At 30.1% G+C, this 16,646-nt stretch overlaps 2 protein-coding genes across 2 annotated transcripts in view; one reads left to right on the forward strand and one right to left on the reverse strand.

The window, feature by feature from the left end:
- LOC132746192 (neprilysin-1-like) overlaps nt 1-16,646 on the reverse strand; it is a 134,509-nt gene that overhangs the window by 86,142 nt on the left and 31,721 nt on the right. The window lies entirely within an intron of this gene.
- Nucleotides 618-5,040, forward strand: LOC132746190 (neprilysin-like). Its single transcript, XM_060735265.1, has 5 exons — nt 618-809; nt 2,656-2,721; nt 3,217-3,321; nt 3,616-3,692; nt 4,794-5,040. Exons 1-5 carry the CDS (start codon nt 729-731, stop codon nt 4,891-4,893), a joined length of 429 nt encoding a protein of 142 aa, XP_060591248.1. The 5' UTR covers nt 618-728; the 3' UTR covers nt 4,894-5,040.

Consider the following 16,646-nt stretch of genomic DNA (forward strand, 5'->3'; position numbering starts at 1 on the left):
GTTCTTTTCTTGGTATCAATTGAATTGCACCACATGTTTTCCCTTTTAGTATCGTGTACAATTCACCATTTTCTTAACAATTGAGTGAGTAAACTGTTATGTACCGCGAATGAAAAGGACTGTTAAGGTCATTGATTTTTAAGGCACTCGCCCCTAGAAAAACATCTCGGTTATCTTACAGAAGTATGGGGCCTGCTTGTCCATAAATGGCTTATATATGGAGGTACATCCACAGTCGTTAACTGAAGATATTGATGCGATGTAATTAAACCCTTTCACACATACACACGCAGGAAAAAAAGGACGTATAAAGGGTCAATCAAACAAAACAAAATAAAAACATGAATTTCAAACTTCTAAAAGTAAGAATCACAAATAAGAAAGTATTAAAACAATACTGTAAAGAGATTTGTGCACGTTTCTGAGTTTCGTGCTTATTTATGGAAAAGGTAAGTCACATTTAACGTTTTTTTCTCAATGTAACTTTGAAAATGATACATGTAGGTAGTCTTATATCATGAAATTAAATCTGACGAAAACAAATGATATCAAGGTAGTTATATATACAGTCCCGTATTGTTCTTAAAGGCAAACATATGTATGAACACGTAAGCGAGTTAATTATATGCCTACTTGGCTGGTACAAGTTCTCGTATGATTTTTGTTATTTTATAGGATTACTATATGATAAAAATGGTGCTTATCAGAGTTTGTGGTCAAAAGAAGACATGAATAAATTTAGCAAACGAGCTCAGTGTTTCGTAGATACGATCAGCAACATCACCGTACCTGGAACTGGTGGAAGGAAGGTACTGTGCACGCGCACGCACGCACACACATTTGTTGTTTTTAATTTTGTTTTGAAGAGTCTCTTTGCATAATTAGACATCCGGCGCTTATACATAAATTACACCGTTGAAATTTACATATAGATGTGAAGTATGATATAAAAGATTAACAACGTCAATGTTCAGTTCATGATCATGCATAATTAGCATGTTACACATTCAATTTGGCATATTTAAAACGAAGAATGAAAGAGGTAAATGTACATTGCCATGAAATATTAGGTTTTATGTTGTAACATAATGAATGAACACAAATCTTTCAGCATTTATGGTATAATCAGTTTTGATCGTTGTCAGTATCAGCTGATAACCAATAGAGGGCGGGCTTAACAAGTATTAATCTTCATAAAAATACTTAACACACATATCTCACAATTCTTGATACACACAATACATATTCTCCTTAGACAGAGTAATATATTGAAGCATAAAGTCACAGCATCGATTTCTACTTAGTTATACATGATACAAAAATCACATTGTACATTTTTCTCATTTATCATTGAATAATGGGGTCGGAGTAAAGTCATTCCATCAGTATGACAAAATAATGTATAATGTTTAATAAGCATTTGCATTTCTCAACACAGTGTTAAAAATACATGTTCGTACCAATTTCAATACGTATGTAGTAATAACGATAAAATAACTTGACAAACACAATTATAACTCAAAGAATCAAACCACTTTTGTTTTAAAGGAGTCTTTCTAATGTTGAATATCGGTAAACTTATTTTTATCCTGTTCAACAGAAACTATGGACCTTTGTCAAAGTCTTGTTCGTCCACATTTGTCCTTCAAATATCAAATAAATCATAGTCAAATGCCAAAGAAAATTAAAAAAGTTAAATAAAAAGTCAACATATACGTACATTTTAATCTTTCATATTTTAGTACCTTTTAGCAATGGAATATAAAAAACAATACCTATGTTGATGTCTGCGTAAACGTGAGCATAAGATTCAGATATTTTACTGAATTCTTTAACATAAACAGTAATGGATGAAATATACACTTTCTTTGCATATTTAGTTAGGACATACCTCTGTGACGTGTTTGATCTTTTGCACTTCATTTATTTTGATTCGGAATAAATATAGATTTGTCCTATAAAAATATAATCTGTAGGTTCACCTTTGGAGAACATTGATTTTATTAAAGAATTTACACATTTACTAGTAGTAACAACTTTTGACCAAAAACGTAGTGCTGTGGCACAAGGGTGCTTTAACACGTCATTTAAATCAACGCATTTACACTTTAGATAACTAAATCGTCTGTGGTAAAAATAAAATAAAATAAAATATTTTAGATGTCCAGAAATGATTCAGTTATTACATTATCATTTCTTTTATTATTTTCATTGGAACTGAAAAATGAAACTTATAAGTTCAACAAGCTCTTGTCAGCCATGCAATGATGTTTTTTGTACCGATACTGGCATTTAAGAAAACAAATGCAGAAGAATTAAAAAAAAACGAATAGAACTGTCCATTTTGTAAACGAAATTCTAAATGTTACATAATCTTATGTTTAACCGACATATTGATTTGTAGATAAAAGTAGTGATCTATTTAAGCTACTTGGACATCAGTAGACCACAATGTTTCCGATGATTATCTTAAAAACTATAAACCACAAAGTCTTCATATTGCACTTACCGTTTCAACATAACTTGTCAATTAACTTTATTGATATTGGAATCACAATTCAATAAAAATGTATTTCATATCTAAAGTTTATCATATCTTTAAATGAATAAAAAACATATTATAGTACCAATACAATTATTTCTTTACCTGCACAGACTAACGGAGATAGCACCTTAGCTGAAACGTTTTCCGACCACGAAGGACTCAAAGCTAGTTATATGGTGATATATGAACAATTTTTGACTTTTAAATTATGCTGCAGGCGAAGCAACATTTTAGATCAATATGCATTAGATTAAAGTACCATGTTTACTGCCAAACAATCGTTCTAGAATGTCTTTATTATATAATTGTAATGCTTTGCCCACTTTATTATAATTGAAGGTTATAACAAAAGTCTGAGCTTCAATAAAAATATTTTTATTCAATATCATAAGTTTATATTCCGACCATGCTTTTAGTGTTACTTTATATGTAATTAGAAATATTTGGAAAATAGTCAGAATGGCAATGTATCTTCTTAAAAACACACACAAAAAACAACAACAAAAACACGCAATCTTTAAAACAAAAGGAAACAATATAAAAAAAACGTTAAAAAATCACACAAGATAATTATAAATAATTATAATAAAATTTATTATTGTAATGAAATGATAATAATAAACCATTAATACAATTATTACAATCATTATTTAAAAATAACTGATTTCTAGGCTTATATGCAGTGGCTGAAGACAGATAGGGCAGACAAAGATGAGAAAAGATTACCAGGACTTCAATATACGCCAAAGCAATTATTTTTTCTAAATAATGCAATTGTAAGTATTTTTTTTAACTTTTAGAAAAAGGAAGAACATTGAGATCATGCGAAAAGGACAATTTTGCTCGTTCTGATATTGTTAGTCATACAGTGTGATTCAAGTATTGAAAAGAAGTATTAATGTAGATCTGGAGGTGAGGGCAGCTAGTTCATGGACTCATCGTGTAGTTTTAATTATGTTTCAAGATACTGTTATCAGTAAAGGGGTATCAAAGTAGTGTAAACCCTTTTCCGAATATATATAAAATGTCCTTTTATTTAAAATATAAATTCTGACTTTCTTTTTTTCAAGGACTTTTGCAGCAAACTCAGCAGAAAAGAAAGAATATCAGTTGTCAGATATTCAAATTTTCCTGTGGATAGTATAAGGTAATTAAACCAGTCAGTTGACATGTTCGTTGTTACCAACTCCAGCTTATCAAGAAAATTCTTTATAATAACCTTAAACGTTGTCAGCTTTTAGAAATGTACGACAATCACTGATTTATGCAATTACAATTGCCATTTAGTTATGTTTTTACCCTAAATATTTCTTTAAAATGATTTGTGAGATATGTCGAGAAAATGTTCGATCTTTTGTTCATAGTCTCTCGGGCTCATCGTAATGAAAACGGAATACTGCTTAAGCCGATGCTAAGTTTCAGAAATATTGCACTTCATCAGCTAGACTTTTAAACGAAGCTGAACGTTTTAAGCATTAATACATTATATCTCTGTTATCTTACACAAAAGAATTATTTTACGTATTATTATTATTAAACGGAATGTAATAAAATGAAGAAGTTTATAACAGGATGTTAATGCGTAAGCATATTTTCGCACATGCGCATTTCACTTTTACGAAACATAACGAAACATTTTTTTTTAAGTTCAAACTGACGGCAGCATCAACTATAAAGATTGGTCCAGCAAGCATATAGCCATAGACTTGCTAGTTTTATGTGAAATGTGTCATGAAACAAAACAAAAACAAAAATAAGTAAAGTAAATCAAAGAAAATCCATGCACTCTATCAAATGCACATTATATCTCAGAAAGATTTTAATTCCTAATGAAGGAAGGCGATATTATAAAGAAAAAGAATGTTAAATACCAATTTTTTGAAGAAATAGGCACATTATGATAAACCATTTGTTGTATAACGAACAAAATGAAAAGAGAAAAAAAATGCATCATAATCCATACACAATTCTAAAACACATGTCTGTACTAAATGTTCAAAGCAAAATAAGCAAAAGATTATTGAGCCTTTAAATCATTTTGTCTCCAGTATTATTCTAGTATTATAATGGTTGTCTCAATTGAAAGCTTAGTGTTTGTCTTTTGATACTAGAAGAGACAGAAATGTTTCAAGAGGTTAAGTACAAAAAATCGCTTGAAATACCTGAATACTATCATTTGGAAACATACATTTTACATATGAATCGCTATAAACAAATCAAGTACTGTTGAGTGTATCCTCTATTGCAGAATAAACTTTCAAATGCAGAACAGCAAAGAATTTGCAGAGGCATGGAACTGTCCAGTTGGATCCTTCATGAATCCTGAAGATAAATGCAATGTATATTAAAAAAACAAATGCTAGTGTTTTGAAACAAAGTCGTACTCTTATTGTAAAATATTGAATTATTGAAGAATTGTGTTGTCACTGTATTGAATTAAACGACTTAAGCGAGTATAATCATTAGTGTATTGATGTTATTGATTAATGTATTGATGTAATTGATGACCAACATCTAATAAACGTATTGACGACAAGGAGTATCAAGGTTAAGACCGTCTACAATAAAGATTTTCTCACTATATAAGCAAACAAAAACCATTAAAGAATGTTCATTCTTTGCTTTGATACTTTATTGCATACTTATTTGAAGAAAGACATATCTTAAAGACTGTTAATATATCAACAATATCTACAAGATTGTCTGTATCAACTTCAATGTCATTTACAATCTTAACAGCCAAAGTTTTTTTACCTTTAAGTTAGCAGTGTTTAATAAACATAAATCAAGCTACTGAAATTGACAACACACCAACAAATATTAGGATATTAAGCATTTCTCATGTTTTAGATGGAGTCATTTAGCACCCACGTGTACCTTAAACAATGCGCATTTGCAATTATGAACTTAAATTACTTATTTAACATTGAATTAAGTCTTACACTGTCGCATTTTAGAAAGTATTATTTTGAAGGTTTTTCTGTGTAATTATTTCCAATGATAAAGTATGGCCATATTTGTTTTTCATTGGAGGAATAACAGAACGTGATCAGTGTATTTCAGTATTGATTTACTTTTCTATATTGGACACGTTTTCATTTCAAATATAAGGCTAATATGAAAGTCGCCACGACATAATGAACAGAAAAAGGCCATTATGCAAAGAGTTCGGCCTTTATGAGAAAACTCGGCTATTATAAGATTGTAGAATTTTGATTGGCTCTCCAGAATATGAGTTTTTTCAACATTTTGAATTGCTGTAAGATAGGTTTACGAGACTTTTTGAAACAAGAATCTCATATGCAATACCTAACAACAACGGAATACACATTAGTTTTTTGTTCACTTAGTACTTAACCTTTTTAGATAATGTGCAGTTAATGAATATAATTGTCAATAATTAAGCTTTATATCCATAATGGTCTTGTTATTGAGATTTAAGCTATTATATTAGTCTTCGGCCTTTAGTCCCAGGCTAGTATAAGTGTCTTCAGCCCAATAACAAGGGCATTATGAAAACGCTCAATGATAAACATTATAGTATAATTGTGACATGGTATCTACTGCCCTGGTTGTCTGCTTATTTGTCGATTTGAGAGTATATATTAAGCATTACATTAGATTTAGGGTCATGCATTGAATTAGAATATAATACCTCTTTACTACAGCATAAAACACAATTTAATCCAATGATAGGCGATTGGGTGATTAAGACCCTACATATTTACCTTATTAAAAGATATATATTAGTGTTTATATGTCCTAACATTTTGAGTTTTGCATAAGGTATATGTGTACACTCCTGGAAAAGGAATTGCAGTCTTACAACTATTAACCTTATTAACAATTAATTTTAAAGGAGGCCAAAGGCCTTCGACATTAATCAAGTAAAAGTAAATATGAATATGTATTGAGAATCGACAGATATATTTATTTTTTCATCGTGCACCCTGTCTTTTTAGTGTCCTGCTGGCTCCTTTGGTGTTGGAGATGCGTTCACTGAATGTTGTCTTTCTTTGTTTATATTGACAAGATGGGACTAAAATGAAACTTAGTGGCCGTATATCGATATAGAATCTAACTGTGTGCCCATACCATTAAAGTCATTTTGGTAATAAGACTAGTAGAGAACCGTTCAATTCAAAGCTTTAAACTCACGTTTAATTTAGTTGTTTTATTTTTTGCTTTATCAAATATGGCCGAATAAAGCGAAATCTAAGGGACATGTTGTATATCGCAAGTGTACAGTGACGACATTCTTGAAACACTAATATTTTTTCCTGATATGTTATCATTATAGATTAGCATCTAATTTCAATTAGTTTTATCAAATTAAATTATTGTTTTGTTTTCTCTTTGCGTAAAACGATTGTGGTATAAGCACACTGTCGAATCTGAACTTTTGAACCTTTGACTTCATCAAAGTAATTTTTTTCTTGAAAAACACAAGGGGGAATTAATTGTTTCTCTGTGCCGCCTTCCCCATGCAAATTGTCAGATATATTTATAAATAAATTTTGAATGCAACACCTTATATTTTAAATAAAGAATTTGAGAACGAATGTTGTTGCTGTGTTTTTATTTTTGATATATTCATTCTCTATATTTTTAGAAATTGTTTAATGGATTTATCATGTACACAGTCAAGGAAAATACTAAGAGTTGAATTACTTTTAATGTTCAAAATATCTCACTAGCTGTGGCGTTGCAGTTGTTGTGGAACATTACACTTGATGTTGTAAACCAGTGTATACTAACATGTAACATAATAACCTTCTTGCTTTTAAACGGTTTTGTCACTCTATTGAATCACACATTAAGGCGTTTAATCACAGTGTAACATTGTGCTATTCACTGCAAATCGATGACATATTTTTCTATCAATTACTACTTCATTTTTTTCTCACCATCAATCAAAGCAGAGGAACTAAATCGTTCACCCTATCGCACTATCTGAACTGTTGACATGTTTGTTAGAACGGTGTCAAAAACGACATGATGATATCAACAAGCTTAATTTATTTTATTTTTGCCGATTTATCGTCATTTAAACTGTCGAATATAATTGATCAAAGGAGGGCATCACGCAGATGGAATTGATGGAATTGATAAACAGGAAGTTGGGATTGGCTTTCCTAGCTTTTTGTAATTGACGTTGCTTAAAAATATCTCATAATCACCAGCATCATTTTTTGATTTGACATAATAATCTGTGTCAGTTGCAATGCTAGAATTTATATAACAAAACATGTAAATTGCATTTTTTTTTAAATTCAAGCAAGTGTAATAGTAACAAATAAATTACGAGCAGTAAATTCGTTTTCTTTTTCTTTTCAATGAGAATCAGTAATTGTAACCATGCGAGCCTTTAAAAGTACCATGGTTGTAAATCTGTATTTTTTTGCGATTTACTTAAAAAAGCTGACAAGTCTTATAAGGCAAGAACACTACAATGAAGGGTATTAGTGCACGCCTACTTAATATGAAACTCCCGTCATATTATTATTAGACGCCGCTTGCAAGCGGCGTCTAGTAGATATGCATTTGTCCATACAGCAAAGAGAGAATTTTTGGACTTGATTTTGTGTTGTTTTTTTTTTAAATTTAATTTAACAAAATCACACTGTTTTCATTTTTTCTTATAAAATAGTTTTCCTGATGTACAACATGATACAGAGTTTTAAGGGATTAGAATACACGTTTAACTGAAGCGTTAGTGCACCATGTTTGAATATCATATTCTTTTTCTTATTATCTAATTGTATCTACATAATAAATAACGTGCTAATGAGCCAGACTATAGTCGATCGTTCTAAAACTTAACCGTTGAAAGAAGTAAACGGAAAATTGGATCGAGTGAAATTACACTTTATATATTTAACCCCGCCTATAAAATAAGCACTAATTTCTGATAAAGTGTTATCATCCTTATTATAATACACTGTAAATCTGTGTAAATGATTAGCGTCACTGTGATATTGTGCATAAGCTTAATCCTCATAAGAAATATATGCGTGAATTACGTGTCAAAAGAATGGAAACAGTCTTCAAGACATACAATAATACAAAATGCCTGATAATTCAATCAGCATATGAACTTATGTGAGGATATCAGGTAAGATGACTAAAAGATCATCTGAATGTAGATACACTGTACCCTTATGTTCATTAAAGATATATGAGGAATCACATTATAAGAGGACCAAGAATTCATCTACATGACCATATACTATGGAAAGCCATGGCTGTCTGATATTGCTCTTTTTCAATTTATGTAACCATTTGGATAATATATTAGTTCACTATGACTATATATGACTTGAAAACACCTTCTTATTTAACCGGAATCCATTATATTAATCCACAGTTACAATATATGAAACCATACCATCAGTGTATGAAACCAAGTTAGCAATATATAAGTTGATTTTCTCAATATATGATTCCAATTCTTCAATATATTGTACCAAAGTAGCCATGTATGGAACCAGATATCCTTATATGAAACCAAATTATCAATATATTAATTCATTTTTACAATATATGAAACCATTTTATCAATGTATGGAGCCGAAGTATCAATACATAAGTTGATTATCACAATATATGATACCAATTATTCAATATATGGAACCAAAGTAGCAATGTATGGAACCAGGTGTCCTTATATGAAACCGAATTATCAATATATTAATTCATTTTTACAATATATGAAACCATTTCATCCATGTATTGAACCAAAATATCAATATATGAGTTGATTATCACATTATATGATACCAGTTCTTCAATATATGATACCAAAGTAGCAATATATGGAACCAAAATGTCATTATATTGACGGGACTTTTTTAAAGGCTGTATTCTATCCTTGCACCGGTATTACAGTTTCGCGCCAATACACTTTTTCATGAAATCAATTATTTATTATTTGACAAGTTATTTTTAAACTTTGTGAGTACATTAACCTTGATGTGTCCTACTGGCCATGCCCATTTTTGATCAAAGGTAAAGGTCGAGATGAACTTATTTTTTAAATATGTTTTTGTTAATCTTAAATTATGACATACTTGTTGTAACTCGTACATATATAACGATAAGTTTTGCCTGCCCAGACCATTTTAAATGAATGTGACGTTAAATTTAAATATTTCCTTATTTAGAAAATGTGCAGTATGCATTCAGTGAAGCATGCTGGTCTTTTGACAGTTCAACAAGGAATATTGGCGCGAAACTGTAATACCGGTGCAAGGATAGAATACAGCCTTTAAAAAAAGTTCCGTCAATATAATGACATTCTGGTTTCATATATTGCTACTTTGGTATCATATATTGAAGAACTGGTATCATATAATGTGAAAATCAACTTATATATTGCTACTTCGGTTACATACATTGATAAACTGGTTTCATATATTGTAAAATTGATTTAATGTTTCATATAAGGGCATCTGGTTCCATACATGACTTACTTGGATCCATATATTGAAGACCTGGTATCATATAATGTGAAAATCAACTTATATATTGATACTTCGGCTCCATACATTGATAAAATGGTTTCATATATTGTAAAAATGAATTAATATATTGATAATTCGGTTTCATATAAGGACATCTGGTTCCATACATTGCTACTTTGGTACCATAAATTGAAGACCTGGTATCATATAATGTGATAATCAACTTATATATTGATACTTTGGTTCAATACATAGATGAAATGGTTTCATATATTGTAAAAATGAATTAATATATTGATAATTTGGTTTCATATAAGGACACCTGGTTCCATACATTGTTACTTTGGTTCCATATATTGAATAATTGGTATCATATATTGTAATAACCAACTCATATATTGCTACTTTGGTTCCATACATTGATAAAATGGTTTCATATATTGTAAAAATGAATTAATATATTGATAATTTGGTTTCATATAAGGACACCTGGTTCCATACATTGCTACTTTGGTTCCATATATTGAATAATTGGTATAACCAACTCATATATTGCAACTTTGGTTCCATACATTGATAAAATGGTTTCATATATTGTAAAAATGAATTAATAAATTGATAATTCGGTTTCATATAAGGATATCTGGTTCCATACATGGCTACTTTGGTACAATATATTGAAGAATTGGAATCATATATTGAGAAAATCAACTTATATATTGCTAACTCGGTTTCATACACTGACGGTATGGTTTCATATATTGTAACTGTGGATTAATATAATGGATTCCGGTTAAATAAGAAGGTGTTTTCAAGTCATATATAGTCGAAGTGAACTTATATATTATCCAAATGGTTAAATAAATCGAAAAAGAACAATATCAGACAGCCATGGCTTTCCATAATATACTGTAGTTTTGATAGACCATGTAGGAGATATACACTTGTTGTTATGAAACATATATCACCTGGTCTTTTAGATGTATAAACACTTTAGTTCTTAAACAACATATATGAGGGGCATTTATTGTCGAATCATTAACCACGCCCACAATCAGTGAGGCGGTTCTCCAAAAGTACGCCAAACTCTGCACACATACGGCCAGTAAGGGGAGATCACTGCAGAACAGTTCGTCCTCAAAGTCATTCGAACATAATGAAATTCGTCCAATATTTAAATGGATACATTTTCGGTACATATTGTCATGAGTTTCTTTTCAGTATACCAATCATTTCAATTTTACTTGTTATCCATTTTTGTTTTGCTTCGACCAGACGTTTTCAAACTTTGTCGCTGCAGATAAACATTTAAGAGTTTCAGACATGGCATTATTTTGTGAATTTATGCATTAGGTTCTATTTTTTCACAAAAATATGCAACTTATTAATTGAACAAGAACATGGAGAAAAAAACTGATTTTTGCTCCAGATATTCAACTGTAATAGAGAACGATTTTCAATGACTGTTCACATGATTTGGCGGCGTCTTTGATGTGTAGCATCATCATAGAATTGTTATGTCTTGACGTTACATGCTATCAAAGTGACTAAAGCTATATCTCTGCTGCCTGCAGATAAATATTTTTAGCAAAAAAACGTATGTATGTTTTACATATTGAATCTACACGAATATAATATTCTTTTTATCACATACATTAAATAAGAACAGTAAACTGTTAAAATGAGTAATTTTTCAACGACACATTTATAGTGTAACGCTAACATTAGCGCGCTTTAACGGTATGTTTACATATAACGCAAATAACGTCACGTCAAAGTGTAATTACACGTCTAGTGTCATATCGTTTTTATTAAATGGCTTTATTACACTCCTGCGCCGCGGTTTATGTGATAAAAAGAAATAAACCCGTTAGCGTTATGCATGATCTTCGACGTTATTAAACATTATAACATGTAAGATATGTCACTGTTTAAAGTTTACAATAGGAATAGGTAATATGCATGCCTTGTAGTGAAACCTTTGCTTGGTATCATACTTTAACCAGATAAAAATGCTCTAGATCAATTATATATCTTTCATAATTCGTTTTTTCAAATAAATGTTTAAACTAAATAACTTAGAAATATATCAAATTTTATTCAAGAAAATTATTCTATAAGAATATCAGAAATGATACATTTCACATACTATTTTATGATAAATTCATTTAATGACAAACGTGTTTTAACATAAAGTACATTTTTAATATTAGATGTGCATAATTTGCATAAGTTTTGTTTTTACTTAAAACAATTGTCTTCTTCAGTTCCTTAATATAAAAGCAATGCCATAGCAATTTTCATATCAAAATGAATTGTGAACCAGGAAATAGCTTATTTGGCATTTTCCAGATAAAAAGAGAAAACAGAAAGTCATCGGAAGTAATCATGATTACCCTGTGAAAAAACATTGCAATTTAGTAATTATCTTGTAACAAAGTTGAAGTCATCCTAAGTAATTGCAATAATGTATTCAAAGAAAATGTTAAGAAGTGATTGCAATTTAATCAATATCAGACAAAGGCTTTTTGCCCTGGATAGGATTTTTCTTAAAAAGAAGAGAACAAAAATGTTTTATAAATCTTTATTTCATGATATTAGGTTTGTTTGTTTGTTTGTTTCATTTTACGCCTTTTCCCAATAGTATTTCAGTCATATATGCGGGTATTTCCTCACCATCGTTCCTGGAGAGTTACACCAGTACTAGACTACCTTCCTCCGTTCTAAACTACCAAAGCATCTCCCTCGCGCGTATTTGAAAGGTTTTCATGTTGGTTTGTATTGCAATGTTGCAATATAATTTTGAAAAGATTTGTGTTAACGTGGTCGCAGGAATCTCATAATCTATAATTACAGTTGAAAGTCAACTAAAAATTAGTTTTAATTAAAATATCACAAAACATTTCTCAGGCACAAAACCATAAAATTATATTGTGTTGCTTCTCAAGGACAAACTGTTTTAACCAGATCGTGTGCATGTCTCTAAAGTAATCCGATGATTAAATTATTTTCAAGTATTTTTACAAAGAAATCTCACACCAAATATTCTTCAAGTTTCACCTGAGCATGTTTTTAAATTCAAAATTTTACCATTTTTGTGTTTAAATGTTGAATTCTGCCTAAGCCGGTGCTAGGGGGCATGGACGGTAACTTGCAATTTCCAGTACCGTCCATGAACAAGCTCACTCAAAACGGGCCTGCAACATTTTACAATTTTGCCGTGTTGGGCATTCTTTAGGGAGTCTGTTTTTTTTCTATTTCAAGACATTTTTTAGAACCAATCTTATTTGCAGAATGTTTAAATGCAATGCATTCAATCTATTATGGAACGTTTTGATATGAAATTTACCAACAGTTACCAAAATGTTTAAAAGCTCTTGCGTTATTTGATGATACGTATCTTTTCCATTAACCTGTTCCTTTTTAAACTATTTATTTCCAATTTATAAATTAAATTAAACATTTTGAACAGTATATGTTTAGTTAATCGCAAAATTATCCTTTTAAAAGCGGCTTGGGTTCAACCACCGTTAGTTGTGAAATTAGGTAAAAATCTTTAAATAATATTTTACCCACTATCCGGTTATATCCTCAAAAGTTTTTTGAGAGTGTGTCTGTGATCTTACACGTTCGTACTCAATCGAACGTTCTTATAAGTGTCTTTTCCAAATTTTAAATATAAGATTTAAAAGAGAAAAAGATAAAAAGTAACCCCCATTGACAGATTACTATTTATTTGTTACAGTAATTGATTCTAAAACATAAAGTATTGAAAAAAAATAAGCTCTACATAAGTTATTTGATATTATTGTTCACAGTCGTATAAAATCGTGGCCTGTAAAATGTAAAACAATGAACATTGGGACTTCTTTTAAAGATAAACTTTGCTCATCCTTGAGTAAAATATTTTAATCACAGAAATGTATTGAAATCTATGAAATTCTTACTGAATATGTCTAATTTGAACAAAAGAATGATTAAACTATGTATGGGAAACCCCTTTTGCTGTTACAAGGCAATTAAAGTTGGTATTTTCTTAAAAATACTTCTAGTGTTTTCATACTGTGACCACTGATAGTGCTAGGATTTTTAATAGAACATATCTACTCTGAGTGCTGTTAAAAGATGTTTAGACCGTGAAGCAAATGTCAATATATTCAAAATCAAACTTTAGCAAATAATAACTTTATAACGACAATTAAAATTAAGCGGACACGATCAATCCAATTACGCAACGAGAAACTGCGTGTTATGTTGCTGGCAGTTGATTTTTATCATTTGGTTAGTTATTTATGTGTCAAAATTTGGATTAGGAAACATGACATTGAGATAAATTCTAAAACTAATGAAGTCTACGATTGAAATGTAGAAATAAACCATAAAAGGGAATCAGACTATCTTATTAAATCTAAATGAAAACGTGTTTAATTTCAAATCTGTATATGTGCTATTATTTGTAAACGGTTTTCGTCGAACATTTTACATCCAGTTTAATCTTAGAAACATGCTCAGAATAAAAACATGAACGAAATTACACTTAAGGTTTTCAAAATCTTATTGTCGATTATCCAATAAGCTGTGACATAAAATGCCTATTATATTTAACATACGCGAGTATTCTATATAAACAATGAGGAGAATACATATGATCGTTAGGGATTTAAAAGAAATTAAAGTTAAAGTGTAATTCTATCATTTTATGATTCTGATAATTATAACCACGTTATTCCTTGACATAAACATAAACAATGATATAAATAAACGAGTCCATAAGATACACAATTTGGTAAATAGATACATTATTTAAAGTATTACATTGTTGCCTGAACATTTACTGTAATGTATCAACAAGAAAGGCGATAACGTTTTTATGTTTTCAAAAACGACACAGCATTATACACCATGCCTAGGAAAAAAGTTATTTCGTATCGTTAACAGTTTATCCAATTTTTTAATACATTAAGTTATGTTAAGTTACGAAATTAAAGCCCTGCTACATTCACGGCGTGAAAAAAACACGTTGGCATCAGCATGGTTAAGATCGCTGGTCTTACTTGATGATAGCCCAAATTTTCGGCACCATAACAAAACATAGGTCGGACTTTCTTGTCATGTTGGTTAAAAGCGTCTTCTAGGTTACAATGTCCAAAGTAGCATTGCTGGTTGAGAATACAGTGCATATATTTATAAGGTTGCTTGTTAAGTGTTGTCCGTGTGAGGGACCAACACTGCTTTGGGATGTAATATAATCAAAAATGTTTAAGTTTTAAGTATGATACCATTTCTAATTTAGCGTCATTGAGACGCCAGTATTCGGATAAAATGTATAAATGCTTAAGCATTCAATATGGAATACGAAACCTTTATTTATTGATATGAAACAGATGTCCGCTTCATATTACAGTGACGATAAAGTTTCCACGAGTGCGTGTTCTAGAAGTTTATGCTGTGTTTTGTGAAAAGGTTGAACTGTAATTTTAACATGTATAACGTTACATGGTCTTAGAAATCTTACTATAGTATACATTCGTGACAGCTAACTGTAATATATATCTTTTTTAAATAATATAAGTTATAAAACATGTTGTAGACAAACGAAAACGTAAACTTGAAACTGATACCGTTTAGCTTGTCAAGGACAAATTTCCTTCACTAATTTATATGTACGTCTGTAAAATAGACCAGTAAGTACAAGGAATCTCAAAAAGAATGTTTCTAGATAACTTAGTTTGTTTTTCAGAAATGCATTTAATGTCTTGCATCTAATTATTCGATAGAAAAAAAAACAGAACATAACAAAAAACAACCACAACAATTATTATGAAACATATTTATAATGACTTTAAATTTTAAAACTTCATTGTTAATAAATAGTATGTAAAATGCTGTTCCTTTTTTCTTTTACATCTTTCAAAAGTCTTGAAGTTTATGATTTCTAAAACAAGTGTTCAATCATTTTGAAAGCTATGAAATTATTCTACTGTTAGCTTAAGATTAAAATACAACCAGCCATTAATATAAGAATATATTAAAATAAGTGAAAGAGAAAATCTAGATAAATTTTAATTATGCGTTCCTTTTTGTTTTCATTATTTGTTTGCTGATGTAATTGTTTTGTAACATATGATGACTTCACGTCTGCACTACATTAGATAAAACGTTATAATAAAGTTGTCATTTAAAGCCATAAAAATTCTACCGTTGAAAGTCAACATCATTTTAAATTAACAAGGCATTATTTTTAAGTTAGGCTAGGGGGCGTCCGTGGCCGAGTGGTTATTGAGGTCATTGATATCAAACTATTTGCCCCTCTACGCTGTGGGTTCGAATCCGGAAAGGGATGTGACGTAAAACCCAAACAAGCAAAAAAGTTTAACTACAATATAGATGTACATGTAATAAATACTATATGAACATTAGCTAATGTACTTTGCTAATTGTGTATATAACCTGATTTCCGCACCAGAAAATTCATTTTTTTTTTGTTTTACGAGAATGAAATTCATTGTATAAATAATATGTAATTATTATAATCCTTCAAATGTTTTTGTTTTACAAGAATGATATTGCAAATGATTAAGTTATATATAAACCAAATTCCTTTAAAATTTGCTTTTAAACTAATGGGTAATATTGTT

The sequence above is a fragment of the Ruditapes philippinarum genome, unplaced genomic scaffold (genome assembly GCF_026571515.1).
Source record: "Ruditapes philippinarum isolate M1 unplaced genomic scaffold, ASM2657151v2 ctg2499_1_1_1_1, whole genome shotgun sequence".
NCBI classification, from domain to species: Eukaryota; Metazoa; Mollusca; class Bivalvia; order Venerida; family Veneridae; genus Ruditapes; species Ruditapes philippinarum.